General features: G+C 53.2%; 1 protein-coding gene across 3 annotated transcripts; it reads left to right on the top strand.

Moving 5' to 3' along the window:
• The first annotated feature begins 503 nt into the window (after positions 1–503).
• TMEM8B (transmembrane protein 8B) lies at positions 504–24,572 on the top strand. Of its 3 annotated transcripts, none has more exons than XM_043487010.1 (13): positions 504–1,268; positions 5,575–5,764; positions 6,131–6,338; positions 12,675–12,808; positions 13,102–13,370; positions 13,969–14,294; positions 17,173–17,266; positions 17,422–17,545; positions 17,642–17,784; positions 17,993–18,171; positions 23,061–23,207; positions 23,340–23,456; positions 23,705–24,572. In XM_043487010.1, exons 1-13 carry the CDS (start codon positions 743–745, stop codon positions 24,176–24,178), a joined length of 2,931 nt encoding a protein of 976 aa, XP_043342945.1. In that variant the 5' UTR covers positions 504–742; the 3' UTR covers positions 24,179–24,572. The 3 variants fall into 3 exon arrangements, with proteins under 3 accessions (XP_043342945.1, XP_043342946.1, XP_043342948.1); XM_043487011.1 differs by having other exon boundaries at positions 506–1,268; positions 23,701–24,572; XM_043487013.1 differs by lacking the exons at positions 504–1,268; positions 5,575–5,764; positions 6,131–6,338; positions 12,675–12,808 and having other exon boundaries at positions 13,120–13,252.
• Positions 24,573–26,658: the final 2,086 nt, after the last annotated feature.

The raw sequence follows: 26,658 nt of genomic DNA, 5'->3' as shown, positions 1-26,658 counted from the left end.
CTGTGGAACCCTGGCCGGGAGTGGAGGATCCGTCACCAGGGCAACCGGAACGTTTAGTAGTCTCCGTGGCAACAGCAGTCTCGTCACCCCCTCGGTGAGTGAGGTCTCCTAAGGGGGCTGCGTTGATCCGGAGGAGACAAACCTAGAGGGTTCAGTTCTGCTAAGGGGGTTTTGCCGGATCTCTGTGAGTGGTTTTTTGCGGGATCTTTGTGAGGCTCTGAGAGTCTCTGGGTACGGTCTGCGGATATCTGTGGGGACGTCCGTGGGTGTCTGGGTTTGTGAAGGTCTCTGTAGGGTTCCTATGAGATGTCAGTGAGGCTTGTGAGGACATTATGGGGGTGTCTGGACTCGGTGGTTGGGGTGAGAAAGGCGGGGACTCGGGCAGCGGGGACTGGGGCGGAGTCTGTCCTCGAGCCCCGCGGGGCCAGGTAGGAGACCAATAGAATAGGGCCGGGGGCGGGCTTTAGTGAGAAGGACCAATCGACCTAATCGGAGGGCGGAGCGTCGTACAACGTCAGGCCGAGGCCGCAGCCGCGGGGCCTGGTTATCGCCTGTCCAGCGCAGCCCGGAGTCGCCCAGGCCTGAACTCCTACCCAGTCCCCGACCTGGCCCCAGCTGGCTCGACTCCGGCCCTAGGCCCGCGAGGACACCGGAGGCCACCCCCGGGGGGTGGGAGCGGAGCCGCGGGTCAGCTCAGCGAGCGCCCGCGCTGGCCTGTCCGGCCCCGCCCCCGCCCCGGGCCATGGCTCAGCCCTTGTCCCGGCCCCTTGTCCTATCCCGTTCTGGGCCTTGGCCCCCGACCCCGCCCTCGCCCCGCTTCCCAAATCGGTTCCAGTTGCCGCCTGGGTCCCAGCGAATGTCCAGATCCGGGTCCCAGCTCAGGCGCCCCCTCCAGTCCCTGACCTGGGCCCCATCCCAGTCCCAGCCCCTGTTTCACCTCTTTCCCCAAATCCCAGCCCGGCCCCTGTGCCAACCCCATTCTCAAAATTTGGTTAAGCCCGGGGCCCAACGCCTGCCCTTGTTCCAGTCCCCACCACAGCCCCTCCGTCCATCACACCCCATACCCTTGCATAAGTCCCTGTGTCCGGCCCAGCCCAACTCTTTATCCCCGTCTGCGCCCTCATCTCTGTGTTTACCCGAGTCTCTCCCACCGCCCACCCCTCTCTCTCATACCCCGCCCCTCTGCCAGCCTCGACTCAGGTCTGGGCTCCAGCTGCCGTCAGCCTTACTGCTGCTCTTGCTGTTGTCTGTCCTTGGCCCGGGGGCTGGTGAGTGCAGAGCAGGAGAGAGTGAGGCAGGGATGGGGTTCTGGCAGGGAGGGGCGGCCTGGAGGGATTCAGGAGGGGTGGGATGTTGGCAGCTAGATGGCTGGGGGAGAAGCAGAGGGAAACAGGGAGGAGGAGAGAAGTCTTACGTAACTGAGAGGAATTGACAGGGTCAGAAGAGCGGTAGCTGTGGGCTTGAGGCTCAGCAGGTGGCTGACAGAGACTGCAGGGTTTTCTTTCTGGGGGTCTATCTGGACTCCACTTTGACTCTTTTCCAAGGAAGTCTGGAGTGCTTTGTACCTGCTTGTGAAGTTTGATGGGGGTGAGAGTCCCCCACCCGAGAACTTCTAGTCAAGTGTGGGAAGATCTGGCCTAAACCTTTGACGTACTGGGCATACATTGAAGCAGGGTTAAGAAAGCGGTTTTGAAAATAACATGTAGCAAACAGATGGCTATGGGTTAGTTGCCATTATAATGAGTTTTCTTCTTGTAGTGAAATTTGTTCCAAATAAACTTGATTTGCTAAGGAATTATTTCTGACACTTTTAGAGCAGGGTTGAAACTTGGAGACTATTTTACAGATGGGGAAACTGAGGCACAGCAAGGGATCAGTTGGCCCGAGGTCATACATGTTGTCAGCGACAGTGTGGGGCTGGAAAAAGGCTTCCTGATTCCTACCCTACCCTAGTGGTGGTGGTGTTTTTTACTGTAATCTGTGCCCAATAGGAAAACAGATCCTAGTGCGGAAAGGCTGCAAGCACAACCTGTCCTCTCCCGTCTGCCCACAAGGGGGCTTCATCCACAAACTTCCCTCATTTGCCAGCAGTCTGCCCAGGGCACCATCTAGTGAGGAGGTGACTGGGACAGGAGAAGGAGATAACCAGCTTCCTAATGGGTGGAAGGCGGGTGGAGGAAGGGATTCCGGCTGTAGGACATGTGCCATAAAGATGGCCCCGTAATAAAGAGTCTTCATGGCCCCAGCCCCCAGCCGTCTCTGGTGGGTAGCACTCTAGAGGGGATGTGGAGGTGCTTGAGGAAGTCTTTGGCAAAAACAGCTAGCAGAGCAATTGGAGGTAGTGGGCTGCATTCAGGGTATAATCTCGAGGAGACGGACGCACGCCAAAGGTCACTGCTCCCACAGAGGTGCGAGCTCTGCGTGGATTCTCACGGGTATCTGGGTGCTTATGTGTCTGTATGTGTACCTGAGGGATCTGTGGGAATGCTGGGCATGTGTAGTGTATACATGCTTGTGAGCTGGTAAGCACAGGCATATGTTTGTTGTGTGGTGTGAGCCTGTGTGTCCTGGTGTCTGTGTTATTGTGTGAGGGAGAGGTATGTGTTGTGGCCCATGCATGTTCCTCTTCAGCTCTTCTTGCTCCTCCTGCAGACAGATCACCGAAGGGTCACCCCCAAGTGGATAGTTCCTTGGTTGAGGCGGTGTTGGGTGCCTCCCACAATATGTATAAGTAATCCATCTGCCCCCAGCCAGGTTCCTTGAAGGGCTCAGTGCTGGTAGCTGCTCAGTGTTGATTACTGCTGCTGGCAGAGCGGGCACTCAGCCGAGACAGAAGCCAGGTCAGTTTTTCAGTTTGGGTGAGGGGGAATCCACTCTGTTGAGCCCAGTTCATAGTTTCATGGGTTTCAAGAACCCCAGCTTCTTTGTTCGTGAGCCCATTAGGAGAGGAAGGTGATTATCAGTCACAGAGCTATAGAAAGTTGAAAGATGTGGATTAAAACATGATTGCCCAGAAGCAGTTCAAGTGCTTTGGGAGGATGGTAATGAGGCTGAAAAAGAGCACTGACTGGGCCGCACCGCAGGCAGGGACACCCTGAGTACAGTTAGTGGTCACTGGCCCGCAGGGGTGCTCTGTGACCTGGTGCGGGGAGGGTTTCCCCGAGGAGACAGCGGCAGTGTCACGGGCCTGTGATGGCACTCAGTCTCAGCACACCCTCGGATCTTTTCCTTGGACTTGTCTGACTGCAGTTGCATAACCCAGGCACGCCTTGCCGATACAGGAAATGACCTTTTTGTTCTGAGTGCTGTCACTAGCAGGGCCAGCCTGAGCCCACGGGTGTGTGTCTGTGTGTGTTTCAGGTGGTGATGGAGAATCACCCTAGCCTCATTTGGAAGTGCTGGTGCATCCAGGACAGGTTCATCTGAGCTTGGTGAGGGCCTTCCTCCTGCTTCCTCTGGGTCACAGAGCTGTGGGCCTAGTGACACCCCAAACCAAAGCCTGCAGTGAACAGGGCTCTAGGTGCTTTCTCAAACATCTGCCCTCAGAACTTCTCGTTTCCTCCTAGCATCCCCAGCTTCTTTTTACTCCCCTTTCCCACCAGCCTATTCTGTGACCTTTGTAGGCCCTAGCCACTTGTGGGTGGCTTAACTAGTTCCCAGTTTTGCAGGCCATGCCATTGTTCCTTTAACCACAGGGCTCTTTGTGCATATCTGTCCATTATTTCCTAAAGGTCACTAGCTACTTTCACCATCAACTCTCTGAGAACCTGCCCTGGGGGGCCTGGCCACCATTTTTTCTAACACTGGCAATGGCCCATCCAATGACCCATCCCTGGTACCAGCCTTGAGAAGGAGAAGGAGGAGCCCTTTCCTAATTCCAGCAGGGGGTGCTCAGTACTCCGCTTTCCTGTAATAATAGTATCCAGGCTGTTCAGCTCTTGGCTTTCTGCCTCACCATTGTCACTGCCAGGGCTCCTAGGAGACCTTTCTTCCCCATCACTTGTTTCATTTCCCTTCATCCCTTTTGAATACATCACTGCTGCTCTGTGAGCCTCTTCGGTTCCTGGGCAGTGCTCAGCTTGCAAGGTGGCAGGTCTTTCTTCCTGACAGTTGAGAGCGATTATGTGATCTGAACTGCACAGACTAGCCTTGGGTGTGACTGCGACTTTTGAAGATCACAGGCCCATCTCGGGCCAGTGACCTCCACCTACAGAGGATGGCTCTCTGCAGGGTGACTTGAGGTTGTTGAAATTCAGTAGGGCCAACCTGGACCCGTGCTCCCTCCATCAGCAGCCTCCCTTGCCAGATGCTTCTTTCTCTGTTATTTCACATGCCTCATTTTGGAGTTATATCTCCCATCTCCAGAGGGAGAGACCGTCAGCATAGGCAAGGCCCATGGGTGTTTCCTCCGTGGCTAAAAAATCCACTTCAGGGTCTCCCTTACCCACTGCCCTTACTCTTGCTCTGAAGCTGCTAAAGTCCCCGACCTTCTCATCTGTCCTGAGGGCATCCTTCTGTGCTTCTCTGGGGCTGGTGTTCAGTCTGCAGAGCAGTCAGATTCCCCAGAACTTTTTGTCCTTTGGGGCCCTTTTTGTCCTTTTGGACCCTTTTCTATCCAGCTGAGCCACTGGGTTCTTTTCATTGTGATAGCAGCCCTGGTGCCTGTGTGTTTGCCTGGCAGTTGCTTATACCAGACTGTCCTGCCCACCTGTTGCACTCTGCTCCTAACGGCCACGATCAGGTATCTAGGCATTTCAGCTACGAGCACCACATCCTCCCCACCTCCCGCCCCTGGCTTCGCTGGATATGAATGTTCCCAAGCAGTTTGAGCTTCCATTGTCTCACCACTTGACTGCCTCCCGGGGCCTCCCTCCAGGAAGCGCCCCCAGCCCTGCCTTCTGAATCCCGGAGGCCCTGAGGTCCTCTGCTTTACTCCTCTGCCGGGGCTCTTGTGTGGCCTGCCAGCTCCTGTCCTTGCCTCTGCCACCCAAGCTTGCCTCACCACACTTTCCCCTCCCCACTGCCACCCTGAGCCAGAGTACAGATAGCTCTTGTGAAGCTTTTGAGAGTTTTTATTGCTTCTGACCACAGGGGAACAGAAAGGGGAAGAGAATAAACAAGGAAGTTTCACAGTTCCATGCTGACTCCCAAGCCCAGGTGGCGTTCCAGGCTGCTCAGTAGCCCGAGAACCCACGTCACTGTGTGCACGCACACGCATGTGCATAACGCACGGACTCATGCCCACCATCCACACCTGCTTTGTTAGGCTTGGTAAGAGGAGAGCAATGGCTTCTAAGTGAGGGGCAACCGTGGGGATTGTAAAAAGGGTTCTGGTTTTGGACTGAGACAGATCAAGGTTGGAGTCCTCAGTTTGATCTAGGTTTGAGCCTCAGTTTCCTTACCTGTAAAGAGAGGTCACTTCCCCCAAGGTCAGTGTAAGTGTTAAAGCAGATGATGGCAAGGGCAGCACAACACCCTTGAATGGGTGCCATGCGGGGTTCAGCCGGGTGGGCCTGGGGGTGGCTGGGAATGGCCTGTCCTACTTTGCTCCTTTCTCTACCATCTGCTCCCCAGGAGGCCTCTTCCTGACCGACTACTCCACCTGCTCACCCCGCAAGCTGAGTCCCTTCCGCTCCTTTGCCAGCACCGAGCTCTTCCACTTCCATGTGCCTGAAGACACGTTCCTGGCCGTGTGGAATCTCATCATCTTCAAAGAGCAGGGAGGGACCTTTGGGGACCACTGCCCAGACCAAAGTGTGACTGTGTGAGTGTCTGAGTTAACCTCCTGACCCTGTGCCAACCCCAGGCCACACTCCATACTAAAATGAGACCTTATGAGCATCTAAGCTGCCCTCCTGACCCCTGGCCTTTGTCCAGATTGAAGTGTGACTGGCTGAAGGCCAAGACCTCTGTCTCCTGACCATTCCTGAGTTCTGTATGACTACATGAATGCCCAAGCTGATCTTTTTCCCCTTATGTCTGACCCCTGACCTGGAACCATTTTATTGTGTGGGTCAGTAGAGGGAGTCCATTTGTTGTACTGGAGATGAGTGACATTTCTTTCTTTTTCCCGTTTCCCATCTCCCACCCCGTTGCTTGCTCTCCCTCTCTCTCCATTCTGGTCCCCCAGGTACTTCCGGTCTGGAGCACCCCCCGTCATCAATCCCCTGCACACACACTTCCCAGGGGACACAGCTGTGCCTGGGGTCTTCTCACTGACTCTCAGCTGGACACTGCCCAATCGCACCTCCGGCATCTTTAACGTCAGCAGCCCCTTACCTGGGGACTGGTTCTTGGCTGCCCACCTTCCCCAGGCCCATGGCCACATCTCTGTCAAGGTGGGTTGATGCTGTCCAGGGCAGGAGGGGCCAGAGCTGCTTCTCCATCTCTGGGCTGCTTGGCACTCCAGCCTTGTGCCAGGGTGGAAAACAGCCTCAGGGTGGCTGGGGTGGGGCACAGCTAGAGGTCAGCCGGTCACCTGGTGGGTCAGAGGCCATGATCTGCAGGAGGCACTTTGGGAGCCTTAGGAGACACCATGGGTCCAGGTAAGCTAGAGGGAAAGTCCAGAGCCTGCCGCCAGAAGCCTGGTACTGGGGAATGGTATCCCTTCCTATTGGAAGATGCAGGGTTAATCACGGCGGTCAGAAGCCAGCCAGGGACCGGTCAGATGCTGTGGCACAGACCCAAGGCTAGCCTTGTTCTACATAAATCTTGGTTGGTGATAGCCCTGCAGAGTCTTGGAGGCTGCAGCCCAGTCATTAGGCCCTCTGGGAGTATGTGTTCCTCTTCTGTCATAATTTCAGTCCCTACACCTTAGGGAAGAGGGTAAGAGAACACTCTGTGGTAGGCGAGCCCTTTCCTGTTAAGAGGAGGCTTTGGGCAACTGGTGTCCAACCTGGCTGTTACCCTCCTTTCCCCCAAATACCAGTGACTGCATAGATCAGAGCCTCTTAAAGTCTGCAGTATTGTGGGGTCAGGGTCAGGTCGCTTCTCTGTTCTCGTTTGAAGGGAAGGAAATGCTGCTGGGTTTTCCTGCCACTCTCAGATACTGGGCAGGCTGGCCCTCTTCATCACAGGGAGAGGATTTCTTATTCCTGTCTGTTAGCAGGGAGGGAGGTTGGGACGCGGTGGCCATGTCGGAGTGGGATGGCCAGGTGTGTGGCGCCCGCGGTAACGGCAGGGGACCATGCGCCAGCGTGAGCTGGGCAGGATTTAAAGAACAGGACACAGAACAAGACAGGGAGTGGCGTGTGGCCTCTGAGAACGGGGAGGAGCGGAAATCCCCGGTCAGGAGGGGATTTGACCAGATGTCTGTCTCCAGGGTGAGTTCCTTGAGGACAGGCGCTCTGGACTGTGTCAGACTCCCCTTCCCCTCCCGCTGAGGCCCGGCATTCAGAGGTGTTAGAGTGCTTTTGAATGAGCTGAGAATTACCAGGGACAAGTGTGCTGGCCCTGCTGTTGCCAGAGATGGGAACTCAGGCTGAGGGAGTGTCTCAAGCCCTCAAGCGATAGGTTTCCCAGACAGTGGAGGACGGGAGGACTTCCTCTCCAGGCCTGGCAGCATCTGGGTGAGAACATGCTGGGAACTTGCCCGGAAGTGGCTCTGGGCTCTAAGTTCTGCACTCCTGTCAGATCCAAGGTCTCTTATATTAGGAGGAATATCTTCTTAGGTCTTTGGCCAAATCCCAGAGAGCCTGTTTGTGATCCCAGCTGTGATCCTGGACTCTCTCCGTGAGAAGAGAAAATCCTCCGGGAGCCATGCTGTAGTTACCCAACAACCTTTATGATTAAACCAGAGGAACTTTGGCGCCTCGGCCTGGGCCGCGATAGTGGGAGCTGAAGCCTGGTTAGGCGAGGTCAGAACCGGGCCTGATGTGCCCGTGTGCATCCAGATAGAGCCAGTGGGGCCTGAGGAACTTGGTACTGCAAGCTGGAGTCCTCGCCAGGAGAGATCTCTGGGTGTGGTGAGATGAGAGAAGAGGGCACAGTTACCCCTTACCTGGGAGTGGCAGCTGTGAGTGGACCCCATGACAGACGGAGCTCCCCAGTCAGCCCTGTGTTAGAGGTTGGGGGAGGTGGGGCTAGGATCTTCTTTATGTTTCCTCTAAAATTTGATTATCTTTTGGAATCTCACTTGGGCCTGTAGGATTCTTTTTTCAAAAGTGTACTTTAAAAACATTTTGATTTGTTTTGGTTGTGCTGGGTCTTGGCTGCTGCTCACGGGCTTTCTCGAGTTGCGGTGAGTGAGGCCACACTCTGTCGCTGGGCATGGGCCCCTCTTGCTGCGGTGGCTTCTCCTGTTGCAGAACACAGGCTTCGGCAGTTGTGGCTCTTGGGCTCAGGAGCTGTGCACAGGATTAGTTGCTCTGAGGCATGTGGAATCTTCTGGGACCAGATTGAACCCATGTGCTCTGCATTGGCAGGTGGATTCTTATCCATTGGACCACCAGGGAAGTCCTGGGCCTATAAGGATTCTTAAGTTCTCTGGTTAATTCTCTAGAAGCAAGCCTATTGGAGGGTTGTCCAGGGCATTCCGCCAGAGCTCCAACTTCTCGCCTTGCCTCCTCCTTGTCCCGTGGCCCTGACTTCGCATGAGGCTTGGCAACCCCAGGAAATTATGTGGTTTCAGGAATATCCTTGGGTGGGTACTGAAGGGTGCCAGCAATAAGAAGGCAGCAGTGTTCCTCAGCTTTGGGATGAGCTCCCTTTAGACCTTAGTCTTTGCGCACCAGCTTTATCCCTGGCCTTGGGTTGGGTGCTAGGGACACAAATAAGATGTATATTAGTGAGATATGGAAGGCATTTCTTTTTTTTTATGGAAGGCATTTTAAGAGGACAAAGGAGAGGTTTATAACTTAGCTGGGTGGTGTGGTGGAGAGTTGGTTTTAGGTTTTAAGAAACTGTTAGGAAGTGAGATCTGATGTTGAGAAAGCAGGGAAGGGGTCATTCCAGGTGCTGGGAGTAGCATGGGCTGCAGGTGAGAAGGGAAAACTGAAGTGGTTCAGTGTGAGGGTGAGGGAGGGAGCTGGGGTGGTGAGCAGGGGCCAGATCAGCAAGGGTCTAGAAGTTAGAGCTTTATCCTGAGAGCGATAGGGAGCCTTAACCTGTTGTAGAAGGGAGGTGACTTATGTGGTCCAGGCCACTCTCCTGGGCTCTGGTCCCACACTTCTGTGGGCCTTTGTGTGTGTTATTTTTACTTTGTTACTGTGTTACTGTGTTCCTAGCACCCAGCACAGAGCGTGGCACATAGTAGGGGCTTGGCAAATTTTTGTTGCCCTTCTGCCGTCTTCTCAAACTCATGTTTCCGAAACCGGTTATCATTTCTCCTTCTTTCCGTCCACCTCTTCTGTCTTAGCCTCTGCCTTCCATCTCCTGGCCTGTCTTGTGTTGGAGCATGTGTTCATCCTGTGGGGTCCAGCTGCCAGTCTTCCTGAAAGGCTGGCCTTTGGGTTTGGGGTAACATCTGACACCCAAACGCCTTATTAGGAGAAGTTCTCCAGATGCTTGGGGCACAGCTCTTGTATGCTTCCTCTTCCCAGCTCCAAGATTTGAAAGCAAATGAAAGCAGATAAAATAATAAAAACAACCATAAGGAAAGAAAAGGAGCAGATTCAGTTGACTCCACCAGCTCAGACTTAAGTGTGGCTCACTCAGCATCTCAGCTGAAGGGGTTCAGATCTGCTAACCGTCTTCCTTCCGCTCTTCCTCCTCCTTCTAAATTATTTTATTTGTATTTCAAATAGGTAATATATGCACCTGGTACAACATTCAAAAGGTACAAAAGGCATACAGTGAAAAGTAAGTCTTCCTCTTCCCTTCATCCCCTTTCGGTCCCCATGTTCTCTCTCCAGAGTTAACTAGTAACTAGCTGTTACCTAGTACCTCTTTCCTCTTGAAATATTTTCTCCTCTTGCCCTTTGTGACTTTATAGAACCGTCCTGGTTTTCTTCCTGCCCACCACCCCCTCCTCTGTCTCCTTTCCTGGCTTCTCCTCTGCTTGATCTGTTTGTGTTGTGGTACCAAAAGCTTGGTCCCGGGATAACTCCTTTTTATTTCTCCATTCTCTTACTAGGTGTCTCCAGCACAGTAGTTTTAAATCACCTATAATTTCATGTCTTCCAAGAGTTTTAAGTGAGCCCTAAGTTATTTGAATCTCAGATTTTACACCCAGTGGCTTACTTGACATCTCCGACGTCTAAGACCTGTCTCAACAAGTACATATCCAAACAAAGCCTGAAATCAGGAATCTCTTTAATTCCTAATTCACGTCTCCCAAGTCTAAGCCTCTGCATTCTCTAATCTTCTCAGTAAATGGCACAGCCAGTCCCCAGTTGCTCAAAGCCCCACATTTAGGGGTCATACTTGATTCTTCTTTTCCCCTTATTTCCACACAACTAATCCATAGAGAAAAAGTCTTGAGACTCTCTTTCTAAAGCATGCCCGGATACATCTACTTCTCTGCCCACTCTTAGCACCTTCCCTCAGCCATCTGCGGGCCATCACAGTCACCTCCTGAGTGGCCTCTTTGCTTCCACTCCTGCCCCCTGCCATCTGTTCAGCACTCATTTATTTCCATGTTGATTGGTGCCAGCTTACTGTGGGCTGGAGCTGTCCTGAATGCTGGAATATTCCCACAGAGATGGCCACAGAGACCAAGATCTTTGGGCATCTTCAGCCTGCAAGCCTCACCCAGAGGCTCAGGCGCTTCTATAGAAACTTAGCCCACCCGTACAGTCTAGGAATCAACTGAAGGTCTTCCATGCCAGCTTCTTTCAGATCACTTCTCACTCCACTTCCCACTCTGGGCCCTCCTGGTTTCTCAAGCTGCCTCGCTTTGGCCCGGTTCTTCCCATGACTGCGGCTGTTCACTGAGTTTGGGTGCTCTTGCTTGACTTCTGCCTTGGCAGCTCCTGAGACCTGACTTCTGGTGCCCTTTCTGTGGTTCTGTGTCATGGTGAAGGTTTGTACACCTTCCCTGGTCTCCACTGATTGAACACTTGCATCCACAATAAGGGAGGTGTTGGACATGCACATAATACAGTTTCAGGAAGAAGCACATCTTAACCAAAGAGGTCATGTCCACTGATCCTTTGTTAGGCCAACAGCAAGCAAGACATGGAACAAGGTGTTTCCTCCTTCTGGACCATCTAGTAAGGATGGGGGGCTATCTCCTGAGTGTGAGTCCCCACCCTCAGGGTCATTAACCACAAGATTATTATGGTGGTGATTCCTACCTTAGGAAGTGGGGTCAGTAAAATAACTCATGAGAGTATTTCTGGTCCTCACCAAAGATGAGGGACCATCTGCTTTGTATATCAGAGATGGAGGTTTCTGAGCAACAAGGTGGGTTCAGGAGCTTTCTGAAGGGACCTCTTTTGACACTTGTTCTTTAACTCAGCAGATATTTTCTAGCACCTAGTATGTGCCAGGTGGTGTGATAGGTGTTGGGAATGCAGTGATAAAAAAGGCACAGGAAAATTCCAGGCACAGGGTAAGAAGGTGTTCCGGCCTGGCACCCATCAAGGCCCCCTTCCAGCCTTGTGGAGCTTTGCTACAAGTCAGCAAACAAGACTTGGCTGGCTTGTTCCATGGCAAGGAACTCAGTGCGATGTCAGAGCCTGGAATTCTTGTCCCAGATCAAGGCTAATGGTTTGTCTTGGTCAGAAGAGCTACAAAAGTGAACAGTGGCCTCTAGTTTATTGGGCTAGTGTAAGGCCATTTGTCCAGAAGATGAGAGAAACCTAGTAAGCACCTCCCCCCACCCCGCCACCCTGCTCCCCTGAACTGCTGGGACTGAGGGCTCAGAGACGTGCAAATGCTGGAACTAATGAGCCCATCCTCACTGGAGATGCTGCAGCTGCCTGGGCCCGGGTATCCCCCAAGATTTTATCTAGAAGAGCAGCTTGGGGAGACGTGGTAGTTCTCCTCCAGTGACAGAAGGAACCCAGGCTTAGACAGAAGAAGTGGATGTATCCGGGGCCCCTGAGGCAGAGCAATATGGGGAAACAGAAGATAGGCTTTGGCTTCAGAAAGGTCACAGCTGCCCCAGCTGGGTTGATTCGTTTATTCAGCAAACATTCATTTGTGAGGTGTGCACTTTACATTAGGCTTTGTGTCTGTCTGGAGTTTGCCTGGGGAGGTAGGGTGACTCTTCCCTGGGGGTATTAAAGCAGAGGCTGGACAGGTAATACTTGGGAAAGGCAGGTGGAAAATAAAGGAAATGAGAGATTCAGATGGGGGAAGTGGGGCGGTTTGGACTGAAGGCCTTTAAGGAACTTTACTGGGGGGCATGCTAGTGCCCAAAGAGTGCTTGCTGGTTCCTCTGGGCTTGGTAGGGGAATGGGCTGGTTTGAAATGACCTTAATGGGCTGTCCAGGGGTGTGCAGGAGGGGTTTTACTGGAGGAGGAGCAGGCGGGGCTTCTCAGGAGGGGCTTGGATTTGCGCCCCCAAACCTCAATGGGGTTTGAGGCCCTCAAAACCCCAATCCTCAGCCAATGCTGAGGATCACAGCAGACCCTGCAGACCGAGGAAGGACCCAGAGCTTAGAGAGACCGCATCACAGCCCCAGAAGCAGGAGGGCCAGAGGAGGTCTGTCCGCCCCCGCAGGCCGTTGGCCTCGCTTTAGTAGCGCGTTGCTGTCTCTCCCCTCCCGCCGCCCCTGCTTGTGCCTCAGGGTCTCCAGGATGAGTGTCAGTACCTCCTCCAGCCGCAGCTGATTGTCCGGCGTCTGCTGGACGTGGCCGTGCTGGTGCCTGGGAGACCCTCCGAGCAGACCCTCTCCGTCCACAATCGCTCAGCCCTGTACAAGTAAGTCGAGTGCTCCCCCAACCCGGGCCCTTCCCGTCTCCCCTCCCTGGCCTCAGCTGCCTGCTGGTCCTGCCCTTCCCCTGGCCAGCCTGGACTGCTGGGCCACCCAGAACTCCAGGGTGGGTCTGACCCCTGCCTCCCTCCCTCCTAGCATGGAGGGGAAGACCAGAAAAGGTCTCCTGTTCTGCTCTGTCCCCCCACCCGTCCATTCTTCCCAGTGTTCCCCTCATCCTCTGACCCTCTCTCCTCTATGTACCCTGTCTTTTCTCATGTCCACCCTCCCCTCTGCCCAGGGTCTTCGTGCCCAGCTTCACTTACAGGGTTTCAGCACAACTGGTGTGTGTGGGGGGCCGTGGGGCATCCGCCTGCCCCCTGACCCTGCGCCTACGTCCCAAGGCCCCACCCCTGCACAACTCAAGCTCTGTGGCCTGTGGAGGAGCCTCGGTATGCCAGCTGGAGCTGGCACTGCCCCCCTGGGGGCACTGGGTCTACGTGCGCGTGGAGACACCATCCCGGGGCCCCGGCAGGACCGTCCGCTTCCAGCTGTGCGTGTGGCTGCAAGGTCAGAAGCCCCGCGCCTGCCCCAGCCAGCTGGCCTGTGCTGGCATCCGTGGCTGGAAGAGGCGGGCGTGAGGGCTGTGCTCACTGGCCCTTGGCCATGTCCCTGTTACCTCCCTGACACCACCCGGCTCCCTTTTTCCCCAAAGCCCTCCCACGTGGAGCTTCAAGTCACGGGAAGGCCATCAGGTCACTTCTGGTACCTAACTTAGGCTTACGGAGGGACTTACTCTCCTTGATCTAACCTCCCAGTGTAATGGGGCAGGCAGGGACAGCTAGGACCTTTGGGACATGGTTCTTGCCAGAGCCCTCGCAGGTCAGTGAGAGGGTCCATCCTCTGCTTCAGCAGTGCCCTCACTGCCATTGGGGAGGGAGAGATGACCTTCAGTCCCTCCAACATGACATTCCACTAGCTGTGACCACTAGGAAGTGCCTGGACCCAGTCCTGTGACCTTAGATGCCAAACTACACAGGGATGTTTGATTCGAGTTCTCTCCCTCCCCACCCTCTCTTAAACCCTGTGTGGCTCAGACCCAGTGTGTGGTGGGGCTGCAGGACTGGGAGGGCAGCAGGCCACAGCTCCAATTTTCTCTGCCCCACAGAGTGCCCGCAGCCCAGCCTGTCCCGTGCCCTGGTCCCTGGAGCTGCCATGAACATGCCCCAGTCGCTGGGCAACCAGCCGCTGCCCCCAGAGCCACCATCCCTCGGGGCTGCTGCCGAGGGGCCTGGGGCCACCTCCCCGCCCGAGCACTGCTGGCCGGTCCGCCCGACACTGCGCAACGAGCTGGACACCTTCTCCGTGCACTTCTACATCTTCTTCGGCCCCAGCGTGTCCCTCCCGCCCGAGCGCCCGGCCGTGTTTGCCCTGAGGCTGCTGCCACTGCTGGACAGCGGCGGTGTGCTCAGCCTGGAGCTCCAGCTCAACGCGGTACTCTTTGTGGAGGGCAGGGAGGTCGCCCTGTGGGGGAGCCTGAAGGAGAAGGGGTCAGGGGTGAAGGGGCCCTGACCTCCTCCAGGAAGCCTGTCCAGGTTGCTTCCAGTTTATGGTTTAGAGACCATGCCTCAGCCCACTTCTGGTCAACAAATGTGCTCCGAGCATTTACTGCAAATGGGTTGGGTCAGCCAGGGCAGCTCAGAGGGGTCCAGATTTCCCGTTTTATAGGCTCACCTGCCGCTCACTAAAGGCCTCTCTCTGGCACGTGTCCATTGTTTCTCACGAATCTCTTGGGAGCTTACCACCTGTTGAGGCCATGCAGTCCATGTTTAGACAGCTCCGATTGCTAGAGGCATTCTTGGCATTCCATCAAAATTTGTCTCGTGGATTTTTACTCACTGATCTTTGTTTTGTCCTAGAAGCTATATCCAGTAGTCTACTCCTGTCCTTTTATAAAAAAAATTAATAGACTTTATTTTTCAGAGTAGTTTTAGACTTACAGGAAAATTGAGGAGAGTAAATCGAGTCCCCCTCTTTCCCCATGCAGTTTCCCCCTATTACTCACATTTTATATTAGTGTGGTACATTTGCTGCATCCCTATCCAGTCTTTCAGATGCCTCTCAACCTTGCCAAAGCTGAACCACCTCCACATCTGAGACTTCTCTTCCTCTGCTGTCTCCTCTGGTCATCATGCCTCTGAAACAAGTGACCCCAGGTGGTCTGACCTGGGTGGCAGGCAGCGTTTGTGCAGCCTGAGATCAAGCTACCTCTTTCAGCTGCTGCCTCACCTGAGGCTTGTGGTAGACTAAGACCTCTGGATTGTTTTTCTTTACTTCCTTTTTTTGCTTCAAAACAATTACATACATTTGCTTTTTTATTATAAAAATGATAGGATCACATATAAAAGCTTTGGAAAATAGAGGAAGATACCCCGCGTAACACAACTGCTTAGCTTTTTGGTTATATGTCCTCCTGGTCCTTATCCACAGTAACTGATGTGTGTATCTAGTTGTAACCAAGGACCACGCACATTTTCATGCTCTGAGCATGGTTCATGTGACCAGCTGCCAATTCCTATCTTGTATTTTTGCAGTGCACTTTTTAACCTGAGTGGAAGAATTTATGTTCATCTTTGAGGCATTGCCTAACATTGGTTTGAACTGTGGGTCTTCACTACTTTGTGTAATTCACACACTTCTAAGCCTCTTAGTCATTATTTTTAGCACTGAACAAGACTGGGCTGAGAGCAGAGCCCTTTCAGGCCTTTGGCAACTGTCTTGGGTTGGCATTGATATAATTATTTATCTGGTAGCTGGTCTGTGACTTGAGGTGGTAGCTTGTGGGACATGGCTCAGAACTTTGTAGTGGCCCTGCTGGTTAGGACAGAGCTGATTCTTCAGCCCCGGACAGTGCTTGTTTTCACACTCAGTTTTCTCTGATGGCGCTATCGCTAAGACTGTACGTGTTTTGTGTTGGCTTATTCCCATGCCTTCGGGCAGTGATGGTGAAGCCTCGATTTGACCTTGAAACTGTAGAGCCTGTGTCAGAGCCGAGCCTCACCCATTCTCTTCCTCCATCTCTGCAAAGGAGAGGCCTGCCTCCCCTATTGTCTTGCACTGTCACTCTCTGCATTCTTGTTTATTTTCTCTAAAGGGCATCTGCTTACATTCTGTCATCTGCCTGCTATGACACTGCTACATACCTCAGAGCACCTGTTCTATTTATTCTGAGAGGTATATTGGCACACCTACTCTGATCTTTCCCCCTAGCATTTTGATGTTTTCCCTTGCATCAAGAACTGGACATTTGGAACAGAGAACTGCATACCTAGAGGACATTTTCTGGTTCCCACCAGAGTGGCTTTTGCTGAATAAAACTTCGGCATGTTGTTCTGGGCTTGCATTGAGGGAAGTTAGGAGCAAGTTGTATGAAATCCACACTTGCAGCTAAGCATTGGAGACAGGGCAGCACACAGTGCTTCTTTGATATGAATTTAACTGAGAACCATCCCTTTGGGTGCAGTGCTTCTCCCAAGACCCTGATTAACTTATCGCGTGGACTCACAAATGTGGTAACTCACGTTTCCTTGCTTTGGTTGCTTGAAAGTCAGCATCAAATATATGGCCCACATCTAGGTACAGACTTTCTTTTCCTCTCCTGATGTATAAATTTCCCTCATGCATTTATTCTGTCCTGTTATTTGTATTTAATAAGCTGCCCCAAATCCTTCTTGAATGATGTGAGCTTATGGAATCCTGTTACCTTTATTCTTGTACACAGCCCTTTTCATTTAGTCCTGTGGATATCCAGTTTCTTTTAATCCCAGCCAGGCTGCTACATTTAATCCTACAGGTGTTCTCTTACCACTAGCAGCTAGAATCATTTCACCTGAGGAAGCGTGCATATCTTTACACACCTCCTGCTTTCAGGTTTATGTGAAGACGTGATGATGATTGATGAGCCGTACAATTGCAGACCTTTTTTTACAGCTAGTTTCTACATCCAGCGACAGTGCTCTTCCTCTCCCCCCACCCCCCAAAAAGCTAGGTAGGACTGAAAAAGTGGGTGTTGTCTTTTGCCTAGACAGAATTTAAACAATTCTGCCCAAAGAAAGTGTTTAGAAGTGGCCTTGGCTTCTCATCAGTCTTTGAAAGATCTCTGCTATGGAAGATCTGGTGATGGTGTTTCCCTGTGTTTTGGTCGTAAGAATGAAGGGGTGGTTGTGCTTCCTGTGGGAGCACCTACAGGACCAGCGGTGTTAGGCGAGGGCCTGGAGGAGCTTCTAGGGAAGGGTTAAGAGGTGGAGGAACCTGGGGGTGGCGGGAAGGCCTGGAGGAGGTGACAGCCTCATGTTTCTATCTGCCTGCCCAGAGCTCCCTGCGCCAGGAAAATGTGACAGTGTTTGGATGCCTGACTCATGAGGTGCCCTTGAGCCTGGGGGATGCCGCAGTGACCTGTGCCAAAGGTAGGGTGAGGAACTGGGGAAGAAGAGGGGCTGGAAGACCGGGGCAGGGGTAGGGTATGGAGGACAGATGGGCTAGGGCGTCTGGGAACTGGGGGCCGGCGGGTGAGGGTTCTTCAGGCCCTGACCCCACACGGGCTTCTCCCTTCTCCCCTCAGAGTCCCTGGCCGGCTTCCTCCTCACGGTCAGTGCCGCCTCCAGAGTGGCCAGGCTGAGAATCCCGTTTCCGCAGACAGGGACATGGTTCCTGACCCTGCGCTCCTTGTGTGGGGCGGGGCCTCGGTGAGAGGGGCGGGGTCTCGGCGAGCGGGGCGGGGCCTCGGTGGCGGACCGGGAAGGATGCGCCTGAACGCCAGGTGACAGCGAGTTTGTGCGCAGGTTCTTGCGATGCCGAAACGCGACCGCGGAGGTGCGGCTGCGAACTTTTCTGTCCCCGTGCGTAGATGACTGCGGGCCCTACGGCCAGTGCAAGCTGCTGCGCACGCACAACTACCTGTACGCGGCCTGCGAGTGCAAGGCCGGTGAGCAGACTGGGCTGGCGAGGGAGCCCTCCTGGGGCGCGGGGGAGGGAGGTGGCAACCTGTGTAGCAGGGTGTGGAGAGGGTGGTGCGGGGTCAGGGTACCCTTCCCTGGCAGTGACGCAGGGCCTGACCAGAGGGGCCAGCAGGAGTGTCTGCTGAACCCTGGGCTGCCTCTGACCCCTTCCGCCCTGTGCCCGTGCCGTTGCAGGGTGGCGGGGCTGGGGCTGCACAGACAGCGCGGACGCGCTCACCTACGGGTTCCAGCTGCTGTCCACACTTCTGCTCTGCCTGAGCAACCTCATGTTTTTGCCACCCGTGGTCCTGGCCATTCGGAGCCGATATGTGCTGGAAGCAGCTGTCTACACCTTCACCATGTTCTTCTCCACGGTATGCGGTGCCGTTAATGTCTGCACCGAGTCCTTAGTGGTGGTGGTGGGTGAGGGTCTGCATCTCCACCATGGGCCTCCCCGGGTTTGGAGCTGTCTCTCTTCGCTGTTCTCTACAGCAGGGCTTCCCCACCGCTTCCTATCATGGCATGCATAGAACACGATAATTTTTAGAAGACACATGGGAATAAATGAACAAGGCTGTTTGCGACTTAAGATAACAGCCACTGCAGGCAGCATGGGGTCTTCAGCGTCCCGCACCCTACCTGTCCACTCTAAGGGCTGAGGAGACCTTTACTTCAACACGCTGGCCAAGAAGCTCTGACCTACAATATGGAATTGTGTCTACACAGTTCCCCTGAGGTGCTTACATCTCGGGATCTGTTCACCTCAGCTGTGGGCTCTTGGCATCTTGTGATGTCAGTGCCTGCCTATGAACACTGCAAACGTCTTAGATGGATTCAGACTTCCACATTTCTTAGGAACAAGGATATCACAGAAACCAGTCCATGCCTCCCTGTTGTCCAGTATTAATAGATCAGTGTGTTAATCACTCAGTCGTGTCTGATTCTTTGCGACCCCATGGTCTGTAGCCTGCCGGGCTTCTCTGTCCATGGAATTCTCCAGGCAAGAATACTGGAGTGGATTGCCATTCCCTTCTCTAGAGATTAATAGATCAGACCTCTGTCCAAATCACAAGAATTCTACCTGTCATCTTAGGAGGAAGTGGGGACAGGCGGGTGGGGGGGGGGCGGGGTCGTGTTCTAAGGCCCGGGATACGTCTCCACAGGTGAGGAACAGTGGTGGTAACGGTGCCATGCAGTGAGACCTTGGCCCCTTAAGCTGTGTGAGAACAGTGCACCCCAGTTTTGTCTGAATGCCCCCCCTTAGACCTGTCCTGACAGTGCTCCATTATACTTTTATTTTCAGTATTCTCCTTTCTCTTTTTTTATTGCCAAATGCCCTTTATACTGTTGCTCACCAAATCCTCTAGCAACAGCAGTTTCACCAGTATATTCTTAGTTGTGTGCAGATATAATGTGGTTCACAAGTAGTAAGAACATCTAAGTGAGTCCGGAGCCTAGCGCACTTGAGGAGAGTTTATCCAGTCTCCTGCACTTCACAAGGCATCCTGAAAACTGGCTCCAGGGCGTTCAGTACCAGATGACTCCTCATCATCTGGGTTTGGTGGCATATCATCCTGAAAAGAAAAGACCTTCCCCCAGAAGGAACACTGTCAGAGCCAAAAGTGCCTGGTCCCACATACAGTGCCTCCACTTTTGTAAATGAGGCAGTAAGCAAATGATCACAGAGAAGATACTGGCTCTCAGGGGTTGCCTAAAGTCCTGTTCTTTTCCCACTTGTGCCAAAGTGTAGAGCTACTTGTGATTCTGTTTTCCCAGGCAGGATCCTTGTTGTCCCTCTCTCCTGTTCTTTATTTAGTGTAGACGTCATTCATTTCTCAGCAGTCTCCGTGTAAGGTCCTACTGCAGGTGTCCGCACCAGCACCAGAGGCGGCAGTCTTTGCCCGTCTTTAAATCCAGGACAGTCTATACCTGGGAGTAGTGTGTTGATTCCTGTCCAGGGCCTGGGAGCAGACAGTAGCTTTGTTATCCAGGAGTTTAAAATGAAAAATGTAAATGTGTTAAAAAACAACAACAACAACAACAACAAAATCAGCCTACAAACCCAGCACTTGATTTTGTATGTAGCTGATAGTTCAGATAACGATAACAGAAAAACCGCATCTGCTGATACATGCTGTGTGTCAGACACTGCTCATCAAATCCTTCCCATAGCACTGTAACAATGGAGAAGTATTGCTATTATTATTATCCTCCCTTTTTTGCAGATGAGGAAAGTTTAAATACTCTGGTTAAGGCCTGAGCTGAGCGGAGGAACCGGACTTGTCACTCAGCCTGCCTTCTGGTCCCTCTCATGTCATCACTGAGCTGTAGGGCTCTCCTTGCCCCAGGCAATGAGCATGCGTGCATACATTCCCAGCCTGAATTTAGCTTCTCAGAAGTCCAGGAGTATGTGGAGATACTAATGACCTCAGGTTAGTAGTTCTTATTGAAGGAGAGCCAGCCAAAAGGTCAGAAATTATAACCAAGCCTCGTATCAGAAAGGACAGGGGAAAGTATCAGACATGGAGGTTGTACATCTCTCACTCAAGCCCAAGCCACGTGTCCTTTCCGGTGCTAGAGACCTCATAACTGGATCCCGTGAGACCCAGACAGAGCTGGCATTCTGGGGTCCCCGCAGCCTTCCTTGCTGATGACTGAGATCCTGGCTGAAAGCCCGCCTCCTCATTATTCCACCCCCTCTTCTATTCCTCACATCAGCACAGTCATTCTCAGTGGCCCTTGGCAAAATGCCATGATGTTTCCAAGAGGAAACAAGCAGAAAATAAGAGAAGAGCAGTAAGATTCAGTCTATCCTGAGTACAAATATTCCAGTCTTCGTACAGATTGAATATATTTGCATCTCCAATTTAAAATTCTGTAGTGCCAGGATACTCTATTTGGAGCATTAGATGAGCTATATAGTTATGTTATAAAAATATAAAATTCCACAGAAAAGAACAATTTAGGATAATTTTCCAAAATTACCTTATAAGTAAAGAAATGGCCAAAATTGAGGAAGATGGCAAATTAGATTATGCTAATGGAAGCCAGTTTATAGTCTGAATTTGTTTTCTTAAATCTCCCAGTCTTTCTGTGTTATTTCTACCACTTCTTTTTATTGGTAATGCAAAAGGAATACTAACCTAAAAATTAGTCCACAATTTTCTGTGAGACAACAGTAGTACTATATAAATATATATATATTTTTTGTATAGGGGAAAGTCTGTTAGTGTGGGGATATTATCCCATGAATATACGTGATATAAAGTATAAGATGACTAACATTTATTGAGCACATACTGTGTGCCAAACATATAGGAGAATATTCCAGACTTTCAGGGTAGTCTCTCCTTGGTGCCACCATACATAACCCAGCCTTCAGTTCAGTTCAGTTGCTCAGTTGTGTCCAACTCTTTGTGATCCCATGGACTACAGCACACCAGGCTTCCCTGTCCATCACCAACTCCCAGAGCTTGCTCAAACTCATGTCCATTGAGTCGGTGATGCCATCCAACCATCTCATCCTCTGTCATCCCCTTCTCCTCCTGACTTCAGTCTTTCCCAGCATCAGGGTCTTTTCCAATGAATCAGTTCTTTGCATCAGGTGGCCAGGCTATTGGCATTTCAGCTTTAGCATCAGTCCTTCCCACAAATATTCAGGACTGATCTTTAGTGTTGACTGGTTTGATCTCCTGCTGTCCAAGGGACTCTCAAGAGTCTTCTCCAACACCACAGTTCAAAAGCATCAATTCTTCGGGACTCACCTATCTTTATGGTCCAACTCTCACATCCATACATGACTACTGGAAAACCATAGCTTTGACTAGATGGACCTTTGTCGGCAAAGTAATGTCTCTGCTTTTTAATATGCTGTCTAGATTGGCCACAGCTTTTCTTCCAAGGAGCAAACATCTTTTAATTTCATGGCTGCAGTCACCATCTGCAGTGATTTTGGAGCCCAAGAAAATAGAGTCTGTCACTGTTTCCATTGTTTCCCCATCTATTTGCCATGAAGTGATGGGACCAATGCTATGATCTTAGTTTTTTGAATGTTGTAGCTCATTCCAATATTTGGTACAGCCAGTTGCTTCTAGGTGATGGGTAAATGGTTACACCAGTGAAGTTTGCTTAACCTTATTTACTATAAATTGTGTCTCCTGGTTAGAGATGGCAATGAATGGGTGCCATGGCAATCGATAATGGATTCTGCTCCATGCATAACAAAGCAGGCTGAAGCACTGCAGGTAGAAGAGACAGATATATGCCTAGAATATATGATGACAAGACGCTGTCTTCTCCAGGTTGAGGAGTTTTAATGAAGTGAGCTGCCACAAGTTATTGGCTTGTTCCTCTAACAAATTGCGCTGCATGATGGAGTCAGTGGTGGACTTTACTGATGGCCTTTTGGACATTGAGAGGTGACAGTGGCCTGGTGAAATGTAGATGATGTTGTTCACCTCACCCTGAAGCTGTAACTCTAGCCCTATGGGTTTTCTGCAACTTAAACAATCTCTTTGACTTTTTGGTGTACTTGGATCAGTCATAGGTCAGTCCTAGAATACTAGAGAGCTCATTCCAGCTCTGCTTGTGTCCCCGGCACGCTCTCCTCTCAAACTCCTCAGTACTGTATTCTCTGCTGTTTCCACAGTGTAGGGTAGGTGCACACTGCCCCTTCCCCACGGTGCAAAGTGCCATGCCCTTCTCCACGGCTTTAGAGACTGCCCTTCTTATTACTGCCTCCTCCTCCATGTTATTGGGTGGGAAGGGATGCAGAGGGCCAGTTAGTCCAAGATCTGAAGGTGCAACGTAACTCAAGAGTCTGAGCTATCAAATGAGGCTTGGGGTTTGGATTGGCCAAGAGGTCAGAGTCTAGCCCCAGAGCTTGGGTCAGGCTGAGGATTACATGTGGGACCCTATGTGAGCACAAGGAGAGATAGAGGCAAGGACTGGCTTGAACTTGAGAGTCCTGCCCGCCCCCCCCCCCCCCAGACCTGGTGCTCTCACAGGACATTCCGGAAGCAGGAAGATTAGGAAGGTGAGGCCGAGGTTCAGGGCTGCCAGGTACATGCAGAGTAGAACACGGACTGGGCCTCTTTACTGCACTCTCAGGGCGGGGGAGTCAGGCATTTCCCAGTGCTGCTCAGCTGGGACCCTGTCCCTCTGCTCTTCTGACAAGAGCATCCCACCCCACGGCCTGCTTCTCCAGCTTTGCAGACTGGCCTCTGCCCTGGGTTCTCTCAATGCTTGTCCTTTCTTCCTCCAGTTCTACCATGCCTGTGACCAGCCTGGCATTGTGGTTTTCTGCATCATGGACTATGACGTGCTGCAGTTCTGTGACTTCCTGGGCTCCCTCATGTCCGTGTGGGTCACTGTCATTGCCATGGCTCGCTTACAGCCTGTGGTCAAGCAGGTCAGTCTGGAGAGGGCCCGGGGGAACAACCATCGCCCAGATCTACCTTAAATTCACTTCCCGACCTCTCCCGGGGGCATGGCCAAGCACCCTCACCACCCTGGCGCAGCCCCTGGAGACCTCTTTCTCTAGGTGCTATACTTGCTGGGGGCGATGCTGCTGTCCATGGCTCTGCAGCTTGACCGGCATGGACTCTGGAACCTGCTTGGACCGAGTCTCTTTGCTCTGGGGATCTTGGCCACAGCCTGGGTAAGGCTGGGAGGGCTGGGGGAGGGGAGGTCCCAGCAGGACTTGGGGACAGGTACGTGGGTACCTGCTTTCCAGTTTACGGTGGGCTCGGACCTTGTTGTCATCACTGTGCTGCTCACAGGGCCGAACTCCAGCCTCGGCAGATGCCGAGGGTCACCACCAGGGCTCGGGGGACACCTGAGGGCGCCCGGCTCTGGCCGGGTTCCGGGGTCCTTCCTGAGCCCCGCTCCTCTGCCTCCCCCAGACAGTGCGTAGCGTCCGCCGCCGGCACTGCTACCCGCCCACGTGGCGCCGCTGGCTGTTCTGCCTGTGCCCGGGCAGCCTCATCGCGGGCAGTGCCATCCTGCTGTATGCTTTCGTGGAGACCCGAGACAACTACTTCTACATTCACAGCATCTGGCACATGCTCATCGCCGGCAGTGTGGGCTTCCTGCTGCCCCCTCGTGCCAAGACTGACCGCCGGGTCCCCTCCGGAGCCCGGGCTCGGGGCTGCGGGTACCAGCTGTGCATCAATGAGCAGGAGGAGCTGGGCCTTGTGGGCCCGGGAGGGGCCACTGTCAGCAGCATCTGTGCCAGCTGAGAGGGGCTTCGGGCCGGCCCTGGGAGGACTGGAACCCTTCCTCAGGGCACAGAGCCCTTCCTGGGGTTCCTCCTGGGAGCATGGAGTCCGCTCAGGGCTAAGAGACAAGTTGTGTTTCTTGAGGACATGGAGTCTTTCTTAAGGACATGGAACTCTTCCGGGGACCTGGCAACCTCCTGAGGGCCAGGAGGCCTCCAGCATCTTCAGGACTGGAGCCTGTGCAGGGCCCCCGAGCCCCCTCAGGACCGAGGGTCCTGCCCAGGGTGTGGAACCTGCTGAGGACGTGGAGACAGAGCCCTGGCAGGACACAGCCTTGACCCTAAGGAGATGGAGTCCGTCTTGGGGAAGCTGAGTCCCCACGTCTCCCGGCCGCTCAGCCTCCCTGGCCTTAGCTTCCTTCCCGGGAGCAGGGTCAGGGCCGTGCGGCCCTGCGAGGGGGTGCAGGACCGACAGGGCGGGGGCTGGGCTGGGGGCGCTGGGATCCTGACGCGATACAGTGGAGTCTGGTGTGTCTCCAATGAAGAATTTCCTGGTTCCGTGCTGCCCTTCTTCCTGCGGGCAAGGGTGTGGGGAAGAGGAGGGGAAGGTGGACCCTGAGGAGACGGGCACGGGTGAGGCAGCCAGCTGGCGTGAGCCGCTGGAGCAGCTGCCGGAGGCTGTCGCCCTGTTGTGTCAGGCTGCGGCAGCTTGGAGGACAGAGTCGGGAGTGTGTGTGTGTGTACGTGATGAGATGGTACAAATCCGTGAGACAGACGTCCTCTGTGGTACCCTCACTCTACAGGGAGGGAGCTGAGGGCTCAGGGGATGGGGTGAGCTGGTACCAATCGCAGGTGTGCAAGAAATACCACAAGACTGTAAATCCTTTTTCAGCCCCTATTTTGCCCCAGAGCCAGAAACATAATCTTTTGTCATTTTGGATATACTTATCTTTCCACAAAGGTTACAGCCAAGTCCCAAGGGTTTTGTATAATGCTGAGTTGTGGAGAGGGTGTCCTCTCTGGTCAGAAGTGTCCATATCCCATACGTCCCCTGAGATTTCATCACCCCATCTCATCCCCCGCCGGTAAAGCTCTCAGAACTCTAGTATAGTGCCTGGTGTGTGATAAGTGTCCAATATATGATAGCTAAAGATCCAGAGGTGTTTGAAAATGAGAGGCAACAGCAAGGGGGAGGCAGAGGGGCGGGAAAGACTGATACTCACGGGGAACTGGGTCTGGAAGGTGTCCGTGGGTGGAGTGGGGTGGAGATAAGCAGCCAGTGATGAGGTTGGGCAGGAGGATGGGATCTGGCTTTTATCCTAGGGGAGATGAGTAATGGTGTCATTGGAGGGGTTTAAGCAGATGAGTATCATGATCAGATTGGCGTGGCTTTTTGTTTTCTTTTTTTCAGACAGGGTTTTTTTTTTTTTTTTTAAGTTAGTATAGAGGATGGATTTTAGAGTTTGGCACAACTGTTGCACTATCTGAGAGAGAGAGAGAGAGGAGGTGTTGGCAGCATCAGAGGAAGGAGACGACTGACCAGGAGCTGCTTGAGGTGGACGCTCTGGGCCGTGGTGAGCGATTGGCTGTGTGGGGCGGTGAGGGTGAGAGGACGCCCCTGATGACTGCCCGGTTTCTGGCTGGGGGACTTAGGGAGTGTGGGTGCTGTTCCCTGAGAGGGTGACAGCCCTTTGGGGGCAGAGGGGTGAGTTCAGCTGTGGGCAGTTTAAGTGTGAAGTGACTTCGAGTTTCCTGCAGAGGAAGGGCCAGCAGGAAGACCACCCCGGGCAGAGCAGCAGAACCAGGTCTGGAACCCTGGTCTCCTGGCTGCACACATGGGGGTCCTTTGTGTCTCCTCACTTGTTTCGGTGACGTCCTGGAAGGCAGGGCCGTGGCCACGAGATCCTGCTGCACCCACTCGTGTCTGTCCACACATTCAGACTAAGCCCCTGACTGCCTGGAGCAGCACAGGATCCAGTCCCCAGGTGTGACAGCTGACAGCTTCTGAGTGACAGTTGAGGTCAGTAACCCTCTCTCGAGAAAGCTCTGTGTGAGCTGAGGAGACAGGCCCCCATGGAGTCCTGCCCTCGAAGCGCCCACATTGTTGTGAAATATCATGGATGCAAAGGAGACAGGGATAGATACGGAGGGAAAGGTTCCAAGAAAGTGCAGTGGGACGCAAAGGAGAGAACCGCTTTAAAGGGCCAGGAAAGGCTGTGTGGGAGAGACGGGGTCTAAGCTGCCTTGACAACAAAGTCCCAGGTCTCACCAGAGAACAGCATGAGCAACCAACCAAGATGCCACACAGTCAGACACGAGCGAGGGGTCGACTGCATGCAGAGGTGAGTGGGATGTCGGGCTGAGAAAGCAGAGAGCCCGGTTTTTGAGTTCTGAGGACTCAGCTGAGGAATATGGGCTTTCTGCTCTGATAATGGGGAGCAAACCTAGGTTCTGGAGCGGTGAATCGGCCAGGGTCTGGCCAAAGGAGCAGGCCCAGCGTGAGTGACTTAAGGCTTCGCTGTGGAGAGCAGGGCTGCCGCCCGTGGAGCTGCAGGAGAAGCCTGAGCCAGGCTCGGCCTCTGCACCTGGGGTCGGGGCTGAAGCTGCTCGCGGTGGGTGAAGGGGGAGGTGAGGACAGGCCAGC

This window comes from Cervus canadensis, chromosome 14 (assembly GCF_019320065.1).
Source record: "Cervus canadensis isolate Bull #8, Minnesota chromosome 14, ASM1932006v1, whole genome shotgun sequence".
Lineage (NCBI taxonomy): Eukaryota > Metazoa > Chordata > Mammalia > Artiodactyla > Cervidae > Cervus > Cervus canadensis.
The sequence above is the reverse complement of the archived record's forward strand: the minus strand, read 5'-3'. Positions and strand labels throughout refer to the sequence as shown.